The 27,825-nt window shown below is 30.0% G+C and overlaps 1 protein-coding gene across 2 annotated transcripts; it reads right to left on the bottom strand.

The window, feature by feature from the left end:
- Nucleotides 1-2,666: 2,666 nt before the first annotated feature.
- LOC134724233 (copine-8-like) lies at nucleotides 2,667-27,815 on the bottom strand. 2 transcript variants are annotated; one of them, XM_063587445.1, is made up of 22 exons: nucleotides 27,637-27,815; nucleotides 22,498-22,538; nucleotides 21,389-21,435; nucleotides 20,082-20,185; nucleotides 19,633-19,672; nucleotides 19,279-19,352; nucleotides 18,374-18,405; nucleotides 17,426-17,454; nucleotides 16,907-17,010; nucleotides 15,744-15,848; nucleotides 14,796-14,837; nucleotides 14,336-14,411; nucleotides 13,929-13,994; nucleotides 12,767-12,828; nucleotides 12,077-12,229; nucleotides 11,292-11,367; nucleotides 10,785-10,912; nucleotides 9,982-10,028; nucleotides 9,581-9,636; nucleotides 8,676-8,733; nucleotides 7,763-7,836; nucleotides 2,667-7,458 (listed from the first exon to the last, which is right to left on the bottom strand). In XM_063587445.1, the coding sequence occupies exons 1-22, from the start codon at nucleotides 27,708-27,710 to the stop codon at nucleotides 7,258-7,260; spliced, it is 1,689 nt and encodes a 562-aa protein (XP_063443515.1). In that variant the 5' UTR covers nucleotides 27,711-27,815; the 3' UTR covers nucleotides 2,667-7,257. The 2 variants fall into 2 exon arrangements, with proteins under 2 accessions (XP_063443515.1, XP_063443514.1); XM_063587444.1 differs by lacking the exon at nucleotides 9,581-9,636 and having other exon boundaries at nucleotides 9,926-10,028.
- Nucleotides 27,816-27,825: the final 10 nt, after the last annotated feature.

Here is a 27,825-nt window from a genome sequence, read left to right as displayed (position 1 = left end):
AAAATGAGGTCAAGGTAAAATAAAACCACCGCTACTGACATATAAATCATAAAATATTTCCATACACCAAATATGGTTGATCTATTGCATATAGTATTAGAAAAAAACTCAAAAACTTAACGTTGACCACTTAACCATGAAAATGAGGTCAAGGTTAGATGACACCTACCAGCTAGACATGTTCACCTAACAATCATTCCATACACCAAATATAGTAGACCTATTGCATACAGTATAAGAAAAACAGTCCAAAACACACAAACTTAACTGTAACCACTGAACAATAAAAATGAGGTCTTAGGTCAGATGACACCTGCCAGTTGGACATGTACACCTTACAGTCCTTCCATACACAGAATATACTAGACCTATTGCTTATAGTATCTGAGATATGGACTTGACCACCAAAACTTAACCTTGTTCACTGATCCATGAAATGAGGTTGAGGTCAAGTGTAAACTGTCTGACGGGCATGAGGACCTTGCAAGGTACACACATACCAAATATAGTTATCCTATTACTTATGATAAGAGAGAATTTAACATTACAAAAAATCTTAACTTTTTTTTCAAGTAGTCACTGGACCATGAAAATGAGGTCAAGGACATTGGACAATTGACTGACGGAAACTTCTTAACATGAGGCATTCATATACAAAATATGAAGCATCCAGGTCTTCCACCTTCTTAAATATAAAGCTTTTAAGAAGTAAGCTTACACCCCCGCCGCTGGATCACTATCCCTATGTATGTTGAGCTTTCTAAAACAAATGTTGCAGGCTCAACAAATACTGTTTAGAATTGGCTTTGAATCAAACCAACTCTAAATCTTGATTAAGCACGAGATAACTGAATGATTGATTGATTTTAAATTAGTTGTTGTTTGCTTAACTTCCAGTGGTAATGAGAAAACAGAGAGTGAACAATTAGTTATATATTGCTATCTGATTTTAAGTTTAAAACTAAAATATTGTATGATTGCCAATGACACTTCTCCACCTGAGAATAGATGACATAATTTAAGCAACTATAAGTCACTGGGTATGCATTAACCAGACCTGAACATAACAGAGGGGATTCAAGAAAGAAAATGAGAGGTGTGGGGCAGGTTCATATATACAAGTCATGAAACCGTACACCTCCACCGAATAAAATGCTTTTAAAAGAATCTAGACAGACAATTTTTAATTCTTACCAAGGGCATACTGCATCTGTTGTTGAATGCTTTTATGAGGGTTTATATTTTAAAGGTGTGTACTTTTCTAAATTTGTAATCAATGACTAAACTAAGCTTCAACTATCGTAAATTCAGAAATTTTTGTATGCATTTGTTATTGCGATTTTGTCTTTTTATACTGAAATGCAATTATCATTTTTTGCGAGATTTTGAGAAAAATCATGCTTAATTCATATAAAAAAAATGTGTGTGTTTTAATTTTTGCGATTATAACTCGGTTGCATTTTTCACCATAATAAAAACTTCACATTAATTTCTGAATTTACAATAAATCATTTGATTTGTTATCACAAAAAGAAACCAAAACACAGGTCAAGTATAGATTTGACACATTTATCATTTGTTTTTATAGAGTTGTTCTGAAATACTTTATTTTTGTATAAATGACTTTATATTGATTATATCATTTTTCAACAGATTATGTTCTCTGTGGTATGATATCCAGGAACTAGACTATATTTAAGAATTTTTTGGGGAAACTGGTCCCTGGTCTAAAAATGTCATGGTCTGTTTCAATGCACTGTACTTTAAAATGAGGAATTCTTTCAAGAGATATCAGTCTCCAGATGTTGAGGATCTACTATTGATCAGGATATATTAAAGATATGCTGTCAGTTCAAAATTATTGCATGTATTTATTATCAGTATTGCCATTTTGACATGACAGACCAAAACGTGAGAATATTTTTTGCAATTACAGGCAAAACTAGCTACAAACATATGTTCCCGATTTTAGACTGTGAGCTATTGTTTTGCATTTGTTTTTTCTACAGTGGCTAGAGGTTATTAAGGCTGAGGTATAGTGGGTTGAGATCTCAAAAAACATGTTTAACCCTGTCTCATTGTTGCGCCTGTCCCAAGTCAGAAGCCTCTGGCCTAAGTTAGTCTTGTATGATTTTAAATTTTAGTTTCTTGTGTATGTTTCTAAGTTAAGTTTGACGTCCATTATCACTGTACTAGTATACATTTTTGTTTAGGGGCCAGCTGAAATACACCTCTGGGTGCAGGAGTTTCCCACTGTATTGAAGACACATTGGTGGCCTTCTGCTGTTGTTTGTTCTTTGGTCAGGTTGTTGTCTCTTTGACACATTCACCATTTCCATTCTCAATTTTATTCTGTTTATTGGGATACTGAGTCTCCCACAGGCACATTATTTGAAATAATTTTCCAAATTTACTGCAATATAAAACATTTGATATACCAGAGGAATTTTTCCAGATAAAATCAGTTCCTGATTCCGTAGCTGTCAAGTTTTTCTGATTTAAATAGATGACTCATAAGCTAATAAACCACAAATTTCTGTAACTTTATGTTTCTTAAAGCATGGCATAGAATCAAATGCTCAAAAAGGAGAACAAGAAATATAACTCAGCAATACTTTGGTATATTTTACTAAAATATTGTCAAAATACAGGTAAAAACATAAAATACAATGATATTCAACAAAACATGGGTAAATATTGTATGATAATGTATCAAAATCAAATATAATATGAGGATATTCAACAGTATTAGGATAAATATGTAAATGTATATGATATTGTATCACAATCAATAACAATGAAACAAGTAAATAAACTGTTTCAAGGAATTAATGAGCATTATGAGTTTGATATAAATTACATAATACAAGAAGTACTTTCATACTACAAAAAGATAAAAAGGAAAATGATTTTATTTAGGAGATCTGAAATACATCTAAGCTAAAAAGTATAAAAAAAAAGATTTACAGCAGTATATTTTGTTAATAACGAAAGCATGGTTCTTACCGGTAAGTTAGAAATACAATAAAATATCTGTTTAAACTATAACTTGAATGTTAAGCAGAAATGTCTAAAATGAGTGCCTTAACATATAATGTTTGATGTATATTGCGTACTGTTACATATTTGTTAATGCTAGTTTTAATTTTGTTTACAAATAATAAAAAAAACATATTGATTAGATTCTAAAATTGTATATCAAGCCTAATAATCACTAATCCATCCAGTCTATTACTATATAATTTTGATATGATATGACTTTCTCAGTTTCTCTACTACCTAAATATAATACAGAGAAAAAAATCTCTTTCTAGATGGTGGTTTAAACTGTGGTTGTTTAGCTATACATGTATAATCAAAGTAGCCTACACTTTGGGAGGTGTTGAAGTCTTCCTCCTGTGATTTGTTAAAATGGCAAGGTACACTAAATTTACTAACAAATTCAATCACAGGTCAATTTTTTTTCGTATTTTTTTTTTGGACATACAATCAAAAAGTAACCAGTATGAACCTGACAGCCATTAAATAGAGGTAGTGTAAAAAGAGATGCATTTAACCGCCAACAAACAAATAAAAAATCTGTCATGGATTTTCTTCGTAATAAAATGAATTCTATAAATTATGTCTACAAATACTAAGAGCCCTTCCCACTGGAAATACATCATATGAAATTTGAAATTTGATTACATGTAATCCAACCAAATACATGTATTAAACTAATAAAAAATTAATTTTGTCATTCTTCATGAGAAAAAGCTACAACCTTGAAATTGGAATGTAAAAAAAAATCAGGACAATATTCTTGAAAGACTATACCTTTCTACAAAATAAATAAAATATTTATGCATTTAGTTTTTCAAGGGTATTATTTTTTTTAGCTTTTGTACTTGTTGCAAAAAAAAATCATACTTTCAGAGCGTGTAGTAGAGCAGGTATGTATGTTTAAGATTAATCAAAACCTTATCAACATAAAAAGTTATAATTCCCACTTCTTATTCAATGGTCTTCTTAATTCATAAATGTCAAAATCTAACATAAATACTCTTTATATTATTTTTAAGAATGAAAACTTAGCCTGGAAAATATTGTTTGCACTTAGAAAGTAATTATACTACAATAATCTCAATGCCCTTTAAGAATTTATGATTAATATTTCAAAACTGTAACTGTAAAACACAACTTTTGGTATAATAAAGCTGTAACTCTGGTGACAACATTGCATATGACATGAAATGGGCGTATGACATTTGCGCCGATTTTGAAAATTTTCATTCTTTCATTTGTGCCGATTTCATTTTTTCATTTGCGCGGATTTTATATTTGCTCCTAATTAGATTTACAGGTAAGTTAAAACTTGTACATGTACTGTGCTATACCATTGGTAAAATCTGGTTATAATTGTTTTTCGTCCATGTTTAAGTTAATTTTGATTCATATTGTTCTGGAACTTCGTTGTAACTTGATGGTCATCTTGCACATTGAAACGGACCTAGAAGTAAATTCTTTAATCATCGAGGGCCATACATATCGGAAGGTCTGTGTTCTTAAACATAACTACATATCTTACTAATGTACCTTAAAATCGTGTAAAGCCAGAGTTACCATGGATTCTATTTTCAAAACACAGATCGAGCATAACCATGTGGTAGATGTCCGAAAGACAGATGCCAAAGAACAACGGATACGGTCAATAAGGGAAGAAGTCTGGAGATGTATCTTGTAGGCCTTCTTCCACCTCCCAGTGGTGAGCAGGGGACAACCGTTATAAACATGTTGTGATTGACAATTCATTTCATTTGTACAAGTGGCAAATGGAAGAGGTCTATACTGATAAATGAAAAATAACGACTTGGATGGAGAGTTCTCTCATTGACACTCACATCTTCTTCAAGTTCTTGTACCTATTCACCTGTAATTTACCTGTAATAAAATCGGCGCAAATGAAAACAAAAATCGGCGCAAATGAAATGCAGATCGGCGCAAATGCAAAACACCGCTTGAAATTCTACCACCATCTGATAAACTTATGAAAAGTAAGAACCCATTACAGCTGATATAAATACTATTGATATATTACTTATACTAATTTTTGTGATTTTACTTTTCACTAATATCATTGTTAGAAGTAAGTAGTAGGAATTTATATTATGTTCAAGGATCAAATGCCCATTTTTCATTACCGTCAGTTTGAAATTTAATTATCATTCTTTCGAAGGATTTTTTAGCTACATCAAGCATCAAAAGGATAAAATTGTTAATCACTATTTCATTTTATCTTAAATTTTTAAATAATGATTAACTATAACACAGAAATGAAGTGGTGTATGAATAAATTAAATTTGGTCCTTTTAAAATAAAGAACAAATAAGAATACAAAATACAAAATTAGAAAATTTATAAACAGTACTCATGTAAGTTAAGAGGTAGGAATGAAGAAATATAATGAAGAAATAGAACATGACATGCCAGGGTTTCAAATAAATTAAAATGGGCCATTCATAACTTTAAAAGACATCAAAGTCATGCAAGGTAACCACCAGAGAATCTAGGCAAAACATATATATACAAAACACATGAAAATAATTCATTTGAATTGTGTTATGGGTTCTGTAAACTAGCAGTAGCTTGTATTTTGATGGGGTTTCTGTTAAATGGTATAAAAATAGCGTGAACAAATCCTTCTTGTTTTAAAGGCTTAGAACTAGAAGTTGACTTAAAACTAATAAAGTTTAGAGCAGCGACAGACTTTCGTGAACATTCTTGTCAAAGATCCTAAAGTTTAAGTAAATTTTTTCACATTTTTTTCAACATTACACATTTAATTTTCTGAAAATTTATACTTTTTATAGAAAAGTGTAGTAGTCAATTTTTTCATTTTCATAGCTCAACAAACAAAATTTAGAAAATCCACATTTGCTGTGATTTTTCTCTACTTTTGCTTTTCCCTTACAAATTTAATCTAGCTATCTCCTAGCTAATGGGGAATAGGTATTCTAAAACATTGTATTTTCAATGAGTCTGTACAAATGATAATATTTAAATGGTATTAAATTACAAAACAAGATCTCTAGGGAAAATGACAAACATCTAATTCTTGGTTATCTGTTCATAATTTTTGTCACATTCAAAAACTGTACAAATTTACAAAATTTTTCATTACTTTTTGGCACTAGTATTAGATTGTTTTTTTTAAATTGACAATTCTATAACAATTTACATATTTTAAGTCTACAGATATGCGACCTATGAACCCAACTTGCAACAAAAACTTTGCACAAAAAAATATTCAGAAAGTTTTATTAAAAAAAATCCCCAATCTACAGATCTCTTTTCTCGTTCATTTCACTATTAACAGACATGAGTCAATGCATTATACAGTTTATAATTTAAATAGGAGTAAATAAATAAGTACAAATATTTTCTTATAATAGTTATAATCACATTAAAAAAAATTATCATAATATTTATAATAATTATTAAGACTTATAGATGTCTTTTGGATCTTTTTTATATTGTCTCATTGACATAAACCCCATAATATTCATAGAGTAAAAAATTCACAAATATTCAAAAATGGAAATAAAATGCCTATAAAAATAGTAATAAATATGTTCATTTGAATTAGATTTTCTCACTATTCATTACTCTCTTCTCTATCAGAGTGAAAAAGTACTGGGAACAGATTTTTGCTAATTTACATACTAGTTCTTATAACAGAAGGAATGCCTTTTCAATGCAACAAATGAATCTGTGAAAATTTAAGATAATTGGAAAAACTTTGTCTATCATATGAAAACAATTACTTCTCATGTAAGTAAAAAAGAAACAACATTTATTATTGTTTAGCATGTCCGAAGAATATATGAAGGAGCGTAATTTATTAGCAAACACTACATTATTAAAATATCTTAATAAAATACAATATTAGTAGTCTGAATTACATATTTAAACAACTAATATGTGACAACCTTATTTCATAAATTTTTCGCCTTAATTCGTGTTCGATATGATTACTTTAATATGCATTAACACATCTTTTTTTTTCTACTCTACACAATTTCTATTCACAATATATGATAATCATTGTAAAAACCCCAATTTCGTCTATACTGAATAATGCAATAGAGGGATCACAATCAAATTCTTTATATCTCTGCCCAAAATCATGACCAGCACTATTTATATAATACATCAACATATATAGAACATTTTAAGATCTATTTCATTGACCTGGATTTGTTCGTTACAGTACTCAAATCATTGCTCAGATGCTGGAAGAGAAGTGACTGATGATATTGTAAGTTGTCTTTGTAGAGGGGGTTTTGGTTTGATGTTCCGTGTCTTCATGTATGATAAGAACTGGTCAGGAATTTCTTCTAGAACCTCTTTAGCCAACATAGCCTGAAGAGCGGCAGGATTGTCTCCTTGACGACCAGTAAAATTTCTCATTGGAACAAACTGAAATGAAAAATACAAAATTAGTTTTAAGCAAAAATACAAACCTTGATTCTGACATGCTGTTTATTAAAGAGTCCAATTAACAGATCTTTCTAAAACTTACAAAAATATCAGCTTAACATTGACCAATTACCATTAACACAATATCAAGGTAAGGAAAATCTGTCAAAACTACTTTGCACTGACCAATATTTATTTTAAGTTGATTGCTTCATCCTTTATTCATTTATTTTAAAGATTAGTGAACCATAAATTATTGCCATTATGTTATCAATTCCTGTTAATTAAAAACGTATATGTTTACCTGCACAATATCTCTTTCAGCATATTTTCCTCTTGATGATAACCTGACATCATCTCCATCTAGAACATCCATTGCTTAAATGATATAAAAAAAATACTATTATCACTGGTGGATACAGGTAAACCAAGAATTCAAATGTTTAAGGTAATATAAATTTTCTACAGTTTTTGTATGCAGAGTTTGGTAAAACCAAGAAATCAAATATCCACAAAAATGCAAATTTTCCCTTCTAACAATAAAGAGCTGTGCTTTAAGCGCATAATATACTGTTGCAATAACTGGAAAATCCCCCTTTTTTTAAATATAAAAATTCATAACACAGAAAGGTAAAATCTGAACTTTGTAAAAATCAAAAAGGGAGCATACGTCAATGAAATTTAACAATTCACCAAAGTTTCATTTTTAAAAGTTGATTGAATCATTTTTGAGTTATTGTCCAAAAACTGGAAAATCCCCCTTTTTCTAAGGATAAAACTTTATAACATGGAAACAAAAATCTGAAACTTATAAAAATTGAAAAGGAGATTACTTTAATAGATATAAACAATTCACCAAAGTGTCATTAAGTTTGATTGAAGCAGTTCGAGTAATGTCTGAAAACTGGAAAATCTGTATTTTTTTTAAGGATAAAACTTCATTACATGGAAACAAAAAATCTGAAATTTATAAAAATTGAAAAGGGAGCTTATGTCAATAGATATAAACAATTCAACAAAGTTTCATGAAAGTTGGTGGAACATTTTTCTAGTAATTGTCCGAAGAGTGGATGAGGGACGGACGGACGGACAGTTGGACAGACATATGGACGGACAGGGGTATACCATAATAAGTCCCGTCTTAAAAGGGCTTATAAAAATTGATACCCATAAATAAATGAACCCACAGTAAGTACATCCTTCAATTTATAACTTACCTTCAAAATCAGCATCTCCTACACCAACAATAATTATGGACATTGGAAGACTTGCAGCCTAAAAATAATAATCAGTTAGTTTATTAAAATTATTTCTTTTTTGTTTCATTGATTCATCTAATATAATATTTTCTCATTGCTTAAATAATCAAACTAACATTTTATTTTGTAAATTTATTTTTGATGGAAATATTCAAACACAATAGGGCTCTTCACGGTTAGTTTGGCCATATTAGATAGGGGCAGACTTTCATAATAGAGGTACAAATGGTTTGAAAAATACAGGAACACATTATTAAAATCTAGCAGTTGCTTGGAAACATGCATAGGATTTTCCATACTGTAATACTATTTCCACCTCTTTCAAAAAAATCTGCCACCTATCCAATATGGCTGAACTACCCGGGAAAAGCCCTCTTTAAATTTCGGTGTCAAAATATTTTTGCATATAATATATATAATTGATAATATAAATAAATTCCACTTTTCAGAAATCTATGCTAGGAAGTTTATATAGAGTGTACAAAGGCTTGTTTCCAACTCTTATCTGGTTCATTTTCAGTTAATACATCAAATTTTGTTGAACTTTCTAGTTTTGTCAATGTTAAGCCCTGCCTTATCATAAAAATTAAATAAAGAATGATTATCACACAAAAAAACATTTTTTTTGGTAGATAATAAGAGTTGTACCTATTCATTGAAATTTAATAATTCTATCAGAGTAATTTTTACTGTTCCTACAATCTCATCTTTTTAAATAGCATATAAATATAAAATGATAACAGAAAGTTGTGATTTAAAATTTAATTGTCTCAAAATGTTACAGAACCACTCACCTGAACTATTGCATCACATGTCTGTGGCATGTCAGTAATTATACTGTCTGTTACAAAGTAAACACTTACATGAACTATTGCTTCACATGTCTGTGGCATGTCAGTAATTATACCATCTGTTACAAAGTAAACACTTACATGAACTATTGCTTCACATGTCTGTGGCATGTCAGTAATTATACCGTCTGTTACAAAGTAAACACTCACATGAACTATTGCTTCACATGTCTGTGGCATTTCAATAATTATACCAACTGTTACAAAGTAAACACTTACGTGAACTATTGCTTCACATGTCTTTGGCATGTCAGTAATAATACTGTCTGTTACAAAGTAAACACTTACGTGAACTATTGCTTCACATGTTTGTGGCATGTCAATAATTATACCGTCTGTTACAAAGTAAACACTTACGTGAACTATTGCTTCACATGTCTGTGGCATGTCAGTAATGATACCGTCTGTTACAATCAGCAGAATAAAATAGTCAGTTCCTCCTGTTTTAGCTTCAGCAAACCTAAAAATAAACATTTTTGTTGCTTTCAAATGCCACTATTCATACATAAGTACAACATATTATGTGACAGTATGTGTAGGAAGATTGTGGAGTGCCTCATATGAAGTTGATACAATTACAGGAAAAACTTTGTCACACATCAGTAGATCAGGTGCACAGCACTAGTTTTGCAAATTAATGCAAGGGATAGTTATTGTTTAATTGTATGATAAAAACTACACTAACGTGTTTCAGACTCTGTCACCTGCTTTTTGTAGTGCCAAAGTCTCTGCCAAATTTCTAAGGGGTGAAAACTTACAATCTGAGTGAAATGAAATGTATGGATGATTATATAACATCAAACAATAGTTTTCTTTTAATAATTATATTTACAATATTCACTAAATTCTTAATGTAAAAAACAAAAAACTGCATAAAAAACATAATTAACTGGATCTCTTGGAGCCCAGAGTCAATTAATTTTTCATCTTTAATCTGCAGATAATTGGGGTAAATCAAAACATTTCAAATACATCAGTTAAAAGTTGTGGCAAGATATGTGATACGATAAACAAACAAAAAGCTACAGTAAATTCTGGTTTTACAAAATCCTTCAGGGATTCATTTTTGTTAATACAGTTATTCCTTTTCCAAAAAAAGGGGAAAAAAGTAACAGTTTGCAAATTTTCTGTGTGTGTGTTAATACAAGATCAATCTTGAACCTTATTGTTATATAAAAGATTTGAACAGAGCATGGTTAACTATACTGGAACTTACCTGGACACATGATTGATAACTGGAGCAAAGTTTGTAGGACCATATAACTGTATTGAATGTAAGGCTTTATTGTAAGCTTCTAAAACACCTTCTATACCTGTACAGTAAGGATTGTTTGGGTTACCATTCTGAGAAAAAAATAATTGTTCATATTTGTATACCAGGGTAGATGTAAAAGTATTAATTCATATTTGTATACAGGGGTAGATGTAAAAGTATTGATTCATATTTGTATACCGGGGTAGATGTAAAAGTATTGCTCATGAACAAATTTTCCTTTACCATGGATTCCCTACTATTAGTGGTATACTATTTTATGTGAGTTTCATGGATACAGATGAATCACAAATTTAATTGTTCAAAATGAGCAAATTTTCATCAGGCTTCAAAACTTTAAACTATAGAAAAGATAACAAAGTGTTTTGTTTGCATGAAATGTAAATTTCAACTGTATTGTCTTTTATATTGGTTTTCAATTCCACCGATGTAAAAATATTAACAACTTACTAATGCAAATTCATGAGAAACAACACCATCTGGTGGTAGACGAGCACCAAAACCAAGGACAGGAAATAATTTATCACTGAAAAAATAAAACATATATGCACGATTAATTCTGGTTCAATTATGGCATAATTTTTACAATGTTTTGATTTTCTTCTTTTCTTCTCTAAACAGCAAATACTAACACTAAAAAAATCAACAGTTTTATAGCATCAGTAAAATAAATTGAAATGTTCAAAGCATTAAAAATTGCTACATATGCATATTATCAAAATCATTTAAAATGAGATTAACAAATTGAGCTGTGTTACATCATACAATGATTTCATTATAAAACGTTATTTTGATTGGCTACAACAATATTGGGCAATCTGCAATAAACCTTCATTTCAAAATTAATTGTAACATTCATAATGACATATTTCCACAATAATTTGCACAGGTAAATAATAACAAAAACATGATAGTATAAATCAAGTTTTCATGATCATAGCGAAAAAACATAATTATAAGTATTGAATGCTTCTTTTTGTAATTTCATAGGGTTATTAAAGCGTTGACTGTGCACACATTTATGGAATGAAGTGCTTCATACAAAATGTACTTCAGTCCACACTTTTACACCTCATTGAATTTACAAAAAGAAGCATTCAATTTTTAAAATAAATTTTCATTAAAATACATGTATACATAAAGCTTATTACATTATTCATATTTCAGCATCAATAAAATATAAATACATATATTTTTTCAATATACCGGTATCACTATAAATCCTTTAAACTTACCTATCATAATCTTTGATTATCTCCCCTACAGATCTAAGTGCTGTTTGATATGAATTTGGTCTGTATGGATTCATGTAATGTAAAGATGATGGTGACTTCGGATCCCCATTAGATGCTGTGAAATCTACTGCAAATGAACAGTTCAACTGTGTCCTGTAAAAGTAATACAAAATGCAGATGCAAAGCAGAGTTATGGTCTGTTTTGAAGTAAATGATCGAAGACAGAAATTTGACATTTTATCTATAAATATATATGCATGTTTTTTACAAAATATAGAGCAATTGAGTTATAGATTAAATCACAAAATACTGTCACCACAGAAATGTATCAAGTGTGTTTTGTATCATATTATTGAAAACAGCAATTTGTTAGGAAAATAATTAAACTTTTTTTTGCCACAAATCTTGAACTTTTTTCCATACTTTGATAACATGATACCAAATAAACCACTGATGAAGGTATTTAAAAAGATTGATATTCTTTGCACAAATTATTATTCAAATGTTTATGATTAATTCTCCAATGGCATTACTTATATCTTGTCATTCACAAAATAAGTTTACTGATTTATAAATACTTGTTGGTCAATGTCCGGCATAAACCAGTATTTATGGCAAATAAAAAAAAAAGAAATGCATATTTTGCTCCTCATAAGAAAAAATTAAGATTAATGAAAATATCTTAGTTACCCTCCTCTAACATAATCCAAAAATGTGTAGACTTTCTCCATTTTACAACTCATTAATTCTATCTGAAATATATAAATTTCATTATAGGATTAATGATTTTTAAAAACTGCTTTATATACATTTTACAAATGGTCCAGTGGTCTTTTGGTTAAAAAAATTGTTGAAGAGTTCAAACCTTTTGGAAGCTAAATTTGTGATCAACAGGCTTCCACTGGCGGTCGCTATTTTCACAATTTGAGAAAAAATAATAATTGTGGCGATAAAAATTCGTCATTTGCAAAAGGATTTGACGAAAGAAATATATATTACGTTTTATTTTCCTCCATCTTGTTTATTTACTTTTTTTCGAGTTTCTCAGACTTTACCTGATCAGACAATACTCGAAATTCACCTTGACCTTATCAAGATTTGGACAGAAAATCAATAATCAGCTGATTGCATTTTATAGCTTTTGACAACAAGGGACTAATTAATAAAGGTGTTGATTGAATTGTTTGACAAAATGGTATGGTTAAATGGCGTCCACTTAATGTCACATACAGAATTTATTTACCAATTTGCGGCGCATGTATTTGAAGCAAACTTTTGACGTCTCCTCCCATTTTACAGATAGTTTAGAAAAAAAAGCTGTTGTTGTGACCAAAAAAAAATCAAAAGCAAGAAAAATCTCTGATTTAAAACTTTAATTATCCTTTGACTTTAATATAGGTAATTGATTAGGAAGACTACTTACTGTAAAGTCGTTTGAGTCATACACATGTTTCATGCATAGTTTTACATCTCAACCTTTTCATTTAAGATAGTCAAGAAAAGAAAATTGTCGTTATCAAGAAATCTATCAAAAAAGTTTTATTGGGAACAACCCCTCGAATGAAAGACTAGTATGGTAGAAAAAAAGGTAAATTTTAAACGAAAAATATATTTATTTCACTTGGCGAAAAATATAATGTTTTGGTGAAACAAGTGGTGAAAAAAAATATTTTACCCAGGGGAAACCCTGGTGATCAAGTCAGTTTTTAAAAGAGATTTATGTTGAGATGTGAAGGCCAATATTTCTCATATTAAGTTACATCATGTTCAGATCAATTCCTTGATTCAATACTAGAGAAGCAGTTGTTATGTCACAATGTGTTCAATATATCAACGGGAAAAATATACTCACCACACCTGAATTTGTATAGGACTTTCCCTTTTTTAGTTTTTTGTCCCTCTTCTTTCCATTAATGCACTGTAATAACATTAAGACAGATATAATGTCATGACAATTTTTTTTACTAAGTTTATGTAGAAAGTAACTTCTCTCAATGTTGTTTGGAATTCTCCAATAAAAGTTTATGCATGTATTTAAATAGGGTGTTTTAAATGTAGCATCAATGTAACTTTTCATTTAGTTTTTAAATTTCTAAACACAAACCTAAAGGGAAAACTATTATTCTGTGATTAAAAAAAAATATTTCGTGTTTACATATATTATGTATCAAATTATCAAAGATGATAGATGAAGTCATTTGTCTTTAATTACTAAAACCAAGAATTAAATGTAAGTTAGCAAAGAACGAGGGAAATTACCTCAAAAATATTTTGCTGACTAGGTCCTCTAGAAAGTTCTCTCAATGTTGTTTGAAATTCTCCAATAAAATCATGGCTGAAATATATACAAATACCAGAATATGAAATAAGCAAACAATTCAAATGATGGTGTCAAATGATTACAATCGATTCAGTTTGTCACGGAATTGAAATTCCTTCATAATATAAGTTCCAAAAGGAAAAATATTCTGGAATATAATTTCCACACGGAATAAATATTACAGTATATGTTCCGAACAGAAAAAATGATATAGAATATTTTATTACAATGTTTATAACATAGTTTCCATTGGAACTTCTGTTAGGTGGAACAAATATACGTTGACACTGTAACAGCATTAAATATTACATTACTGCATTTTCTTTAAAAGTAATTTACATGCTGATAGTTTTATAAACAATTTGGTGTTCACAATTATTTTATAAAATATATACCAACCCTCCATCTGCATCCCAGTCATAACATTCAACTTTGATAGACCTGTTAAAATATGAAACACATTTTAAGGATTTCAAATATATTTCATGATTCAAGTAAATATACAATGACTTACTCTTTGAAATATTTCTTATTTATTACACAATTTTATCAGAATTTTTTTAATCTAGAGAATCCTACTTTTTAATATACCTATATATCCTTTAGGAAAAGTTTTACTCTAATCATTATTATCCTTCTCTAGTTTTCATGCAAACAGACACTAAAGCACCACAAACATTAATTAAATCCAAGTCATTTTGATTTTGTTGGATGTAATGCCACCAAGCAAAAGAGCTGAAAGAAATTTTAATAGTGAAGTGAAGTTAATACTTATTCTTTTTATAGAAAGAAACTTTTAATGTAAATTCCCAAATTATTGTATGCATTTATCATTGCAATTTTGTCAATTCAGACTAAAATGCAATTTCAATTTTTGCATCCTTTTTAATTCATTTAAAAAATTCAAAAATCTAAGTTTAAATTCTTGCAATTACAACCCTATTACATTTTTCGTCTTTATAAAAAAAATTGCAATAACTTTGGAAAATACAGTATGATATAGTATTCTCCATTTGTGATAATAAGTTTTATCGTCCTTCTGAGCGACTTCACATTGTGAGAGGAGAAGTTATCAGTGACGTCACAATGCGAGAGGAGATGCTATCAGGCTTGCTTTCGTTAAGTCTTAAACTGTCTTTTGCAGAGGATAAGACAAATAATAGAAATTGTAAAATATCAGCCGCTCAACACAATGTTAATCTTTAAGCTCGTTCGCTGCACTCACTTGCCAAAAAGGTTCACATTGTGGTTCGCGGCTGATATTTCACAATATCAATGTGTAGAAAAGTGTAAACCTGATAATCTATACATATCCAAATAGAAATTAGAGGCTTAAAAATGCATTACCTGTCATAATCTCCATTACAAAGAGCTCTGACTGATATTGTAAATGGTTTCCATGTTGGATTCAGTGTCTTTTTAATAACTTCAGTTCTGTGAACTACTGTAAACCTATATAATAATAAAAACATTTAAGTTTTCATTAATCTTGCTGGAAAATGAATCCACGTTTCTGTGGGAAAAATAATCCAAATTTTACAATTATATGAATTGAAAATGTTGAAGACTTGAAATATGCAACAAAACATTACAATTAAGAGATAACTGTATTGTATTTGAAGCTTTGCGGACGTCCATCGGTAGTTTTACTGTCGCAAATTTAGTTTACCTGGCGACGCGGAGCAGAGACAGGTAAACGGGTATTTGCGACAGTAAAACTACCGATGGACGTCCGCAAAGCTTCAAATACAATACAGTAATCTCTATTCTAATGCAAAACAAATTTATAATTAAATTTCAATCATTAATTAAGTCTAAAATGTTCATTAAAGAAAATTCCGCGAAAAGATGTTATGTTTTTTGGTCCCTACACTAGGTGACGTTATAGATATGCTTCCGGCGTCAAACATAAACACCGGGTGTTTTCTGGCTTCTGTGCCGCTTCAGAATGTAATAAAATTTGGTAAAAAGAAGATTTTTAGGCGCAACAAGTGAGTTTTTGGTTTATTATTGTAGAAATACATTCCGAAATTCAAAATGTCGGCTTCCTTAGTTACAGACAAGGAGATAGAGAATTTTACGCTTGCTGTTATCCAATCAGAACAATTGTTACAAAATAATTGCATTAGAATTACTTTTTCTGACAATTTTTTGGCCTAGTCATATGCCATGTATACACAAGATTAATCGTACTAAGATTAAATTACAAAATGTATTCAGTGAACATTTTTATCATAATTTCTAAGTTCTAAAGTAAACAGTGACTGTTGGGATATAAGTGCCTTGTTCAAAAAGGATCTTGATAGATGCCTTCTTACATCTAATTTTAACCTTTATCTGAAACACTGATTATGCTGGGATTTTTTTTTAAAGAAAATTAAACTATGCACAACATTGGTATTAAAAACCGAGCAACAGCTATTCTTCTACTTAACAACCTATAATATATATATCATTATTCTTTAATATTTTCACAACCCCCTTTTATGCCTGACTTATATATAACTTACGAACTGTCTTCATTTGCCCTGGAAAAAGTCAGGAAAGGATCTGATTTCCCAAAGAAATCTTTTTTATCTAACTTTGAAGCTCTAAACTGGAAATTGCCTTGTTCCTGCAACAAATAAATAAAACATTTTTAATATAAACAGAAAGAATGGTTTACCTTATAGACAATAGATAAACAAATAAACATACAGACGATACTGTCTTCATACAATCCTCTCCAATTTTTAAACCCCTGCAGGAATAAAGAGAAGGGACACAGAAAAAATTGGCCTTCATCTATCTTCATTTAAAGAAACCCATGCAGAAAGTATGACACCTTTCCATACCATCCTCCATTACCAAGTAAGTGTAATTGATCCTTGTAAAATTGGATCTTTTTGCTTAATATTGTGTCGAGACCGAGCAAAATGAATGGGCCTTGCAAACATAAAAATTTTGAGTAAGATGATTGTACTCAACTCAGAGTCTCAGACTCAAAAATTAACTATGGTGTGCAAGTTTAAATAATCTCATGTTTTTACCTTACAGCTGCTTAATTCTTCTACACCAACTGAAATAAAACAAATAATGCTTCTGTTAACAATAGAATGTCATTAGAATTTTCTATAGTATCTAAAATATTCTGGTTTTCTAGATCATATGCAGCAGAGACATTAAGTGTGATAATGACAAATAATAGATAAAAACAATTATGGCAAATTCAACAATTTTTTCACTTTAAAAAGGGACATAACTCAAGAATTATGAGGTGACGCTTGTAATAAGGATATGTATAAGTTCATTCATGTTTGGTAGAGGCAAAATTAACTCAAGGGAGCTGAAAGCGAATTTGGAACAGATATATGTACAGACAAAGAACAAACTTAAAATGCCCCCTCTTGCTAATTCTAGTGGCCGAAGCAAAAACACTTTTAAAAAATTAGGTACCAATTATGCATTACACTATTGACACTCAGGGTTCTCATTTTTGTCTATGGTGAGTCCCAACAGTAAAAAGATATTTTATTGCAAAAGGATTTATCATTTTAAGGCTCCATGACCTAAAAGAGCTGAAATGACATTAAATTTAGATTTCTTTTATTCTTTTGCTAAAAATGATGATATGTGCTCAGTTTATACAAAATATTACAATTTTGATGCATCTTTGGACTCACCAGTTTTGAAAATGGTGAGTCCAGACAGATTTTCATGAGTCCTGGACTCATGGACTCGTCTTAGTGAGAATCCTGACACTGGATGTAAACCTCTATCAATATTTTTTTCATCATTTCAAACAAACAGCATTAATATTATTACATTATTGCCATTTACCAAACTATATCATAAATCCCAAACTCAAGTAATAGAGTTGACTTTAACATCTAATTTAATACATATACCACAAAAAAATCACATTTAAAAATAATAGTATCAAACATCACTTACATAGCCATTACAACAGTAATTCTAAATTATTTCTATATGCTTACCAATTATAGTCCCACTGTTTTTCTTTGGTCCCCTGAAAAATTACAAAAAGCTTTCAATTGAATTTACTACTGTATTCAAAATAAAAATAATTCCATGAATGAAGCCTTTCTCAGTAAAAATGCTTCTTAAAATGAATCCGTCAGTCAATTTTCCTTTGTGTGTTATCTACAGTCCTGCTATATAATCACAGGTTATTGCTATTTTAGGAATTTTTCCTTTGATCTTGCTGACTAATTATTTCCTTTCTCAGCGAAGTCGAGTGATATGAATACAGTGTCGAGTGATATGAAAATATTGCTGGAAACAAAGGGAACATGTGCCATTGTCAAGGAAATTAACAAAGTAAAATAGCGATAAACAGATTATCAATGGACATCCCAACACGATTGCTTTTCTCACTTTTGCCGTACCAGCTCAAGAGAGAAAATTAATCTCATTGAGATAACCAACTATAATCTATAAATATTGCTTTTTCATTGTCACCTGTAATCTTAATCAAGCACCAAGAAAATTTCTTGTATCACTGATTACTAATCTATGGTCACAAAAGACTACTCTGTCTCCTTGACAACATTGAATTACTTCCTGTTTTTGTGATAATGTCTGTTTTATCATTTACTTATTTGTTTATGGACAAGGAAATAAAAGAAAAAAGTTTTGTATCTTTTTGTTGTTAAACTTTGTTCATGAATTTTCTGTTTGTTAAATTCTACCAACTGAACTGGCATATCAGCCAGAGTCGACACTCAGTTGATGATAAGTAACACCAAAATAGTCCCTGCAAAGAGACATATATGAATGGCTAAATCAAGAAAAATAAATATATGTTATGTGACATTTCATTTAATTTCATTGCAACACCCAAATCTCTATTGTTTAAACATTTGAAAAGAAAATATCTTACAGAAGTCTCCTTGTATATCTGGTCCCTGAAGCAACAATCTCGCCAAGTGTACATTCCATTCTTCCTAAAAAGTCCTGCAGATATACAATCAAAATGTATGTTAAAAAAATATAATTTAACTTTGTACATTATTTCATGAAGGTTTTTACATTTTAATTAGACAAGGATTTTAAATCTGGAAAACTAAATTTTTTTTCAGAGTTCAGTATAATCATGATAATATATCATAATTTCATCAGACAACGTGTTAAAATTTCTCTTTATAAATTTCATTTTTCAATTTCTGCTGATCAACTTCTAATGATAATCGTGTTATCTTTATTTATACTTCCATTTTCTGGTACAAGTACTTACATGCTTTGACAAGTCAGCTGATTTGGAATCAACATCATATCTGTAAAGAAAATACAATCAATCATAAAACACATCAGGGATCAATTTCTTTATACAAAAATATATGTAGTTGTTACATTACAACACAGCTGAAATAATTTAAAAGGATCCCTTTAATTTATTTTTGAATTTCCTTGTATTTTTTTCCACTGACATTACTGACAAAAGTCAATTTAATGAAAAAAAACATGGCAACCATGTACAGGGGACTATCAGGTATGGTGTTAGGGCTTTATAAAAATATCTAAGATATAGGTATATTTTAAAATCTTTCCAACATATTGGTATATTTTAAAATCTTTCCAACATATTGCTATTTTGATCATAATAAACAAAATGAATAAACTTTAAAACACATCAAAGGAAATAAAAAAAATAAAAATCAAACATACAATAATTTTTAAACTTACATTTCAAATTTCAGTTTCTGACTTTGCTCAAAGTAGTAGTGCATTACAAATTTCTTAACAAAGTCTGGATTCAAGTTATTCCAGATAATTTCTGTTCTTCCCAGCTGAAAAAGAGAAACATTACGCCATATTGCAGAAAAGACCTACATAACTTCTAGTTGCTCAAAGCTTAAAAATGTGTTCAATCAGTAACTAAAGTTTAAAATTTCAAACGAAAAATTCAACAAAATTCCACTGAAATGTATTTTAAATTTAGAATCTGACACTTTCAAGGTTGTAGGACACACAGTGTTGTCACATATATATATATTATGACAAGAGACATTTATTGTCGTAATTCGGATCTGGTGTACTTGACACCGTATGTTTGTGGCATATCATCGTGGCCACTAGTTAAATTGTTTTTTCTGCTTAGTATTAAATTTATATTAAGATCCATTTTGTTACATCTTGTGATCAATTTTATTTGGCAATCGCCAATGGCAGCAGGGTTAAAGAACATCAGTTGTTCGACCTGTTAGTCAAATGCGTTTTGTTTAAATATACTTTTTCACTCTTTTGGTCTTTTGGAAAATGTTGTTTATATTTTTTTGCTTCGGCTTGTATCATATTTTCCCTCCGTTTCATCCTATATTGACTCTTAAAATTCAAGAGTTTATCTAAATATAAGGGTACTTTTTCTAAAAATGAGGGTTCTTTGTATATGACCTTCCAAATACCGTTTCGATCCCTAACATCACTGAAGAGACATTTATTGTCGAAATCCGGATCTGGTGTACTTATAAAAATATTGACACCGTATGTTTGTGGCATATCATCGTGGCCACAAGTTAAATTGTTTTTTCTATAAATATACTTTTTCACTTTTTTGGTCTTTTGGAAAATGTTGTTTGTGCTGTTTTTAGACTCTTCTACAACGAAATTTGTTTTACATGCACATGTATAAAAATTGTGGTTTTTATCCAACGCAATCATAGGTTTGAATGTAGTTTTCAATTTAGACTCGTTTATATATATATATCCCGGCGAGGGAAGAACCAAAAATTTGGAAAAGCAAATTTACAGATCTAACATTGTTGGGTTGATATTTAGACGAGTTGTATATACATATGTATATATATATAGTGTTCTCGCTGAAAAAATGACATTTGCCTTATTCTGAATTATAAGAAAAAGTGTTTACTAGAATCTAGAACTCCCGAAGTACTTAACCTTTTTTTATACAATTAAAACCAAACTTATGTCATGATTGTTCATGTTTAACATAAGTGTTATAGTACAATATCTTATCTGAAATATTTGCTTACTTCTCTGTATTGTTTGTTGGCATTATCCATCTCGAACAACACACCAACTAAAATAAAAGATATTACAATTTAAAACATGTTACATGTAAAGTGCTTCATAAGAAGTCGTTATTTTTCAGTATAGTTTATAAAAAATTTGTAAGGGTTCCGCCGAACCCAGTGTCTCGCCTACTTTTGCTGTAAATCGCAGGCTCAACAAAAATGAGGAAAAAAATCAATCAAAATATTCCTCTTGATACTATCTTATGATTGTAAGAAGCTTCTGTCCAAGTTTGGTAAAAATCTAGGATTGTTAATGAATCTAACAAATGTTTTGAAAACTTTAACTGCAGACTGTATGTAATGTTAACTGGAAGAAAATGGTCCATTTAAAAGTAAAATACAGAAAAAATGGAGTTATCTTTTTACAAAATTTACTTCTGGATACTATCTTATGATCATAAATAAGCTTCTGTCCAAGTTTTGTACAAACCCAGGATAGTTTAAGAAAGTTATTAAAATTTAAAAAACTTTAACCACAGAGTGAATGTAATGTTTCCCCACAGAAAAAACTAAGTCCATTTATAAGTAAAAAACGGAAAAAATGGAATTTTATTTTTACAAAATTTACCTCTGGATACTATCTTATGATCATAAACAAGCTTCTGTCCAAGTTTGTTAGAAATCCAATATAGTTCAAGAAAGTTTTTAAAATTTCAGAAACTTTAACCACAGAGTGAATATTTGTGGACACCGCCGCCGCCACCAACAACGACGGAATGTAGGATCGCTTAGTATTGCTTTTTCGACTAAAGTCGAAGGCTTGATAATAATACTATATAAAATTAACTCTTTGCAAAAAGAAAACCTTTTGTTTAAAGTGTTAAAGAGGATAAGAGCTGAATCAAATTTGAAATTGACACATAGACTTCTGTACACCATACATCCTCTAAATATGATGCCAATATGTGTCATATATAGTAGGAGCATATGTCAAAGAATAGAAAAAAATGATCATGTGATGGGATGATTTCGAGTGCTACAATAAATATCTCAATACAACATGTTGTACAATACTGCATTTTCTGGTACATTAATATTTTTTTATTATTTGATACAATAATACTTACTTGGATCTGATTTTGAAAATACATCTGAATCTATGAGATGTCTGAAATGATATAAATGTTAAAAATAAAATCTAAAAGAAATTGTAACATGTTATTTTTAAGTAACTGGTTAGAAAAACAAGTTAGTATTCCCTCCTATAGATTTTTTTTTGTAAGGTTTCATCTTTTAAGATTTATTTGTGCTAGTAGTTGACTCTTGTTGTCTACCGTTCAACTGACTTCGAGATAACAAGAGTCAATTCTGTTTTAATAATTTATCTATTTTTTCAGAAACATTTTATATTCTGTATTAATAATTTATCTATTTTTTCAGAAACATTTTATATTCTGTATTAATAATTTATCTATTTTTTCAGAAACATTTTATATTTCTATATAATATCTTTTATTTTATTTTACTCTTACTCTTTCACTTAATACTTTATTTTCCTGCCAATTGATTTTTATCATATTCGTCCTAAACACGCATGGAATATTTACCTCTGGACGTTAACAGGGGCGGATCCTGGAATTTATAAAGGGGGGGGGGGGCGTAGAGTAAATTATAGAAATTATCTTGCCGAGCTTAACAAGGCGAAAATTATTTTAACCTCTTTTTGGCTAAAATCACGTAAAATAATATAAAAAAAAGTGAAAGTAAAGGGGGGGGCGTACGCCCTCTACACCCCCCTGAATCCGCCACTGGTTAATTGCCAACCAACAAGCAATCAATATTTTCTTTATATTTCATCACCTCTGTATATTCTGTTATCTATATTTTTTGGCCTCGCTTCCAGACTTACTTTTTGCCCATTATTCTAATATCTGTAAAACACTCATATCCTTATAAATGGTGACCTATTCATAGCCTCATTCATGTACATGGTAGTTGAAACAAGAAAAAATAAACAAATATAACTATATGCTTGGGCTTTTAGAGAAATGTATACATGGTATAAGCCCATGATTCTGTTACAAACATATCTTAAACAAATAAAATAGCAATTTTATTAATGATTATTTATTAGAAAATATCAATTCATTTTTACTGGACCGGGGAGGGGGATTAAAGGGAAACTTCGCAAAAAAATCAAAAATTGATATTATGTCCATTCTGTATAAAAATGCTCAAATTTATAAATATTAAAGTTTTATTCCGCTAGATAAGAGATCACCATCGATTTTAAATTTTGAGTATCAGTTCTCTGCCTTCCGCCATTTTGTTATCTTGTCCAAATAAAAATCACGATATGTCTATAAACCACAAAGAAACAAAACTACAGTAACCGATGTAGTCTTAATTACGTGTCGATATCTTGTCAATCATACGGTTGTTTTATCTGACTAACTAACTTGATACGAAAAATGTTCTTATTTTTTAATAAACATATAGTCTGTTAATATTGAAATTAGTTAAAAAGTCAAAGTTCAAATCATAAATAAGTGTTCCGTGAAAATTGTTTTTGAAAATCTAATTCGTTCATAATTCTTTAAAGTAATATACTTTATTCAAATAAATTAGGATCTTCGCTCCACTGATCACCCGCATGGCTTAAGGTATTACTCCCAAAGGTTTTGTGAGGGGTGTAAGGTGACACTCCAGGTATTCAAGCGATTTCCTGTCGGGCTTGCAAGTTCATGCATCGTTTCACTTCTGTAGGTATTGATCAGTGTACACGGCCGATAACTTATAACTTTCCATTTTGAACTATCAGGTGCATGTATAATATACATCTCTGTCTTGCGTATTCGAAAGTGATATAATATACTAGTCATTACTTAACTCATACGCTTGTTTATAAATAAAATTTCTGGTGTAAAGAATATTATTTATAAAAAAAAAAATGATACAAAAATTTTTTTTAAAAAAATTGAAGATATATACAAATATACGTATTTTTTCCAAGGGTTTATTTGGGAAAATCAGAGACATATAATTGTATGTCTCTGGGAAAATGTAATATTTACTCGTTGTCAATAGTAAAGTACATAGTTGGATCATTCCCGAAATGTTGATTAAAAAAATGTGCGCACTTGTCGACGATTCGTTTATACGCCCGGATAGAAAGTTACGGAACTACAGCGCAATTTAAAATATATACATGTATACATTGAACATAAGAAAGAAACATACATTTTGTGCAAATTGGGGTAAAAGTTTTGTAAATAGACTAGTCCACGTATACCAACAGTATGTAATCATCCAATTCGATAGACTATTGTATACCAAAAGAAGAAGAAGAAGAGGACCAATTTGATTTAAATACAGGTCGATCTATAACTTGCTTTGGTTCATCGAAGTTATGAACATAGTAAAATCACAGATTTATATATCAATTAGATTGTTCTCGAATAAAGAAAGAAATTCGTCATCACCACAATTGTTCCGACATATGCAACTGGACCTACACTAATAATCCCCGAGGGATGTGAATATTTTCTAGGAAAGCTATTGAGTATTAAAGTTTCAAATCATTTTCGGGATTTATTTTCTTTCTTGATATTCAATGACAGCAAATTTAAAGAATAAACTGCTTGTCAGATATTTGTCCGCTTTAGGGGTATTCTTGCCAGTTGAACAGACTTATAATTACATTCAAAAATAGGAAAAGATGACATTAAATTCATTGTCTTTTGTTTTTAAACATCTTTGGTCAAATAGTTATTAAGTATTATACGTTGTGAGACGAAGACTATTTTAATAAGGACGTCCCCGATTATGATAAATTTGGTTGACGTTTTTCACACTTGATAAAGAATATCTATTCGTAATTTTTCGATTCCATTCCAAGAAGACCTTAAATTTGCTGTCAATTTTTTAAAACTTCTTAAGTAGAAAAATATTTTTTCTTTATTCGTTCATATTATATTCCACTTCGGTAGAGTTATCTTCAGTGAGTTCCAGTTATTAACTTATACATGGCTTTTAAAAAGTCTAAATCTAAGTGTTCTCATTCATTTATTTGCCTAATAAAGACAAATAAATATACTTTGGTAAAGCTATTTATAATTTATAAGTTCTCCTTTTTATTAGACATCAATCAAGGACAAAAGGTGTAAATCATTTCAATCGGACATATGATTTAAGTTTCCCGTCTTTAACCGAAAATTGTGTATTTCTTAGTAAATTAACTTATTTGAATTCAAATAAATAATAGCACCAAACATAATTAAATAATTCCACGGCGATCAATTTTTATTTGTCACCAACTTGAATATATATTTTAAATATGTGTATTGAATGCTCCCTTGTCTTAAAATTCACTGATCCGAATAGACAGTCACACCTGGCAAGGTGTGCCCGAGAGGCGTGGTTAAATACCGAAGTGCAAATAACAATTTACCTTTCAACAAGCCATCTACGAGTATTGCCACAGAACCGTGAATACACACATTGTATCAACCAAGTCATAGCAGAGATAGTAAAAGGTCAATAAGAGTACACCAACATATTGTCTTTACAGATTATTGTACTTTACTTTGTTCACCTTATCAGTCCGAAAATATATTAATTAAAAAAAAAATTATAACTTTTTGTGTTGTCTACAAAAATAATTCGAATATATACGTTTAACATAGAAAATTTATCTCATGAATATGTACAATTGAACGTCTGTGCGTTTTATCTTCTTATTATCGGATGGTTATTTAGATGAAGCATAAGTCATCGGCGCGCTTACGATAACGTTAAAATATGATTAAAAACCAAGACTTTTAATGATTGTATTTTAAATCCCGGCATGCAAAAAACCAGGAGAAAACGTCACGACCTACAGGAAGTAGTTAATATTTTTTCATTAAATATTGAATTTCTCCTTTATTACTGCACATATAGCGATAAAACTTTGTGAATATATATATTATGTCATAATGGACATATTTAAACCATAAGTAAAAAATCATGAATTTTCCCTTTAAAACAAATTGTTGATTTTCTTTGAAAATAAGAGGGGAAGGAAATACGACATTCCGTTTAAAAATCAAATCTTGTATGGTAATAAAAAATAAATACAGTAGTTTAATTTGTTGCTGATTAATTCACAAAAATACAGTTTTGAAGAAAAAAGAACATCCATTCACAAGAAATTGTATTGTGAGTACTGTATTTTGGAATGAAGAGATATCCCAAATAAAGATGTATACCAACATTATCGACATTAAACATATATTTGTACCTATTTTTAAAAACACAGATCAGAGGATTTCACCTGGTAATTATAATATATATAAACCAATACAAATTCGTACGGTTCCATTAATCAACATGTAAAATAATGTATTTTACATAAAATCTTAAATTGCAAAGAGACATTACACACAGGTGTCAATATTTACACACCCACCGATAAGTAATAAATAAATAACGCATGTGGATGCTGGAATTAATAACGGCCAGTTTAAGAAGTCAAATCAAGCTGTGATAAATTTCCGCTCTAGCTAAGCAGATTCAGTAGCAATAAAATTATGTTAGAAATTTTTTTTATTGACCTTAACTGGGGGGCACATGCCCCCTGTGCCCCCACCCCACCCCCGTAAATCCGCCACTGTATAATGAAAATGAGGTCAAGGTCAGGTTAAGCCTACCAGTCCAGTTGGACAGGTACGCCATTAGTCCAAATAATTATGACGTCTTGAAAGGCTATTATAATTTTTTTATTTGACGCCTTACTTCGACGTTGATGTAAGGCGTCAAAGAAAAAAATTATAATAGTCTTTCAAGACTTCATAATTATTTGGACTAGTACACCATATAATCATTCAACATACCAAACATACTTGAAATATTGCTTTAAATATATGAGAAACTGACCAAATCAATAAAAACTTAATGTTGATCAGTGAACCATGAAATGAGGTCAAGGTCAGATTAAACCTGCCAGTCAGACATGGAAACCTTAAAACCATATTTTTGACATTATTGTCAATTCACCATGTAAACTTCATTGATCGCATTTAAAAAAATATGCTTTTACATTCACTTTAACTTTTTACGCATTTATAATCAATTTGTTTATGTCTAATCAGAGATGTTGATTACGAAATGTTTACTTTGACATGTTGATGCAGAAATTAAAAGTCAATAAAATGATGCATCTTCTGTGCCAATCCCCATGATACAGATTTTTAACTTTCGAGAGTATTGATGCTGTTAATTCTTACCGACAAGAAATCGACAACTCGACTAAAGTAGCAGGTGCTACACCTGTTCCTGGTTGAAAAGTATTCTCTGCCATATTATTTTTGTTTACAATATTTCACTTTTAAAATTCTCTAGATTTTACTGCAAGAGGACAGGACAAGTCAACTTATACCGAATGATTTCGAAATGCAACATGGGAAATCCATCCG

The sequence above is a fragment of the Mytilus trossulus genome, chromosome 1 (assembly GCF_036588685.1).
Source record: "Mytilus trossulus isolate FHL-02 chromosome 1, PNRI_Mtr1.1.1.hap1, whole genome shotgun sequence".
Taxonomy (NCBI): domain Eukaryota; kingdom Metazoa; phylum Mollusca; class Bivalvia; order Mytilida; family Mytilidae; genus Mytilus; species Mytilus trossulus.
The sequence above is the reverse complement of the archived record's forward strand: the minus strand, read 5'-3'. Positions and strand labels throughout refer to the sequence as shown.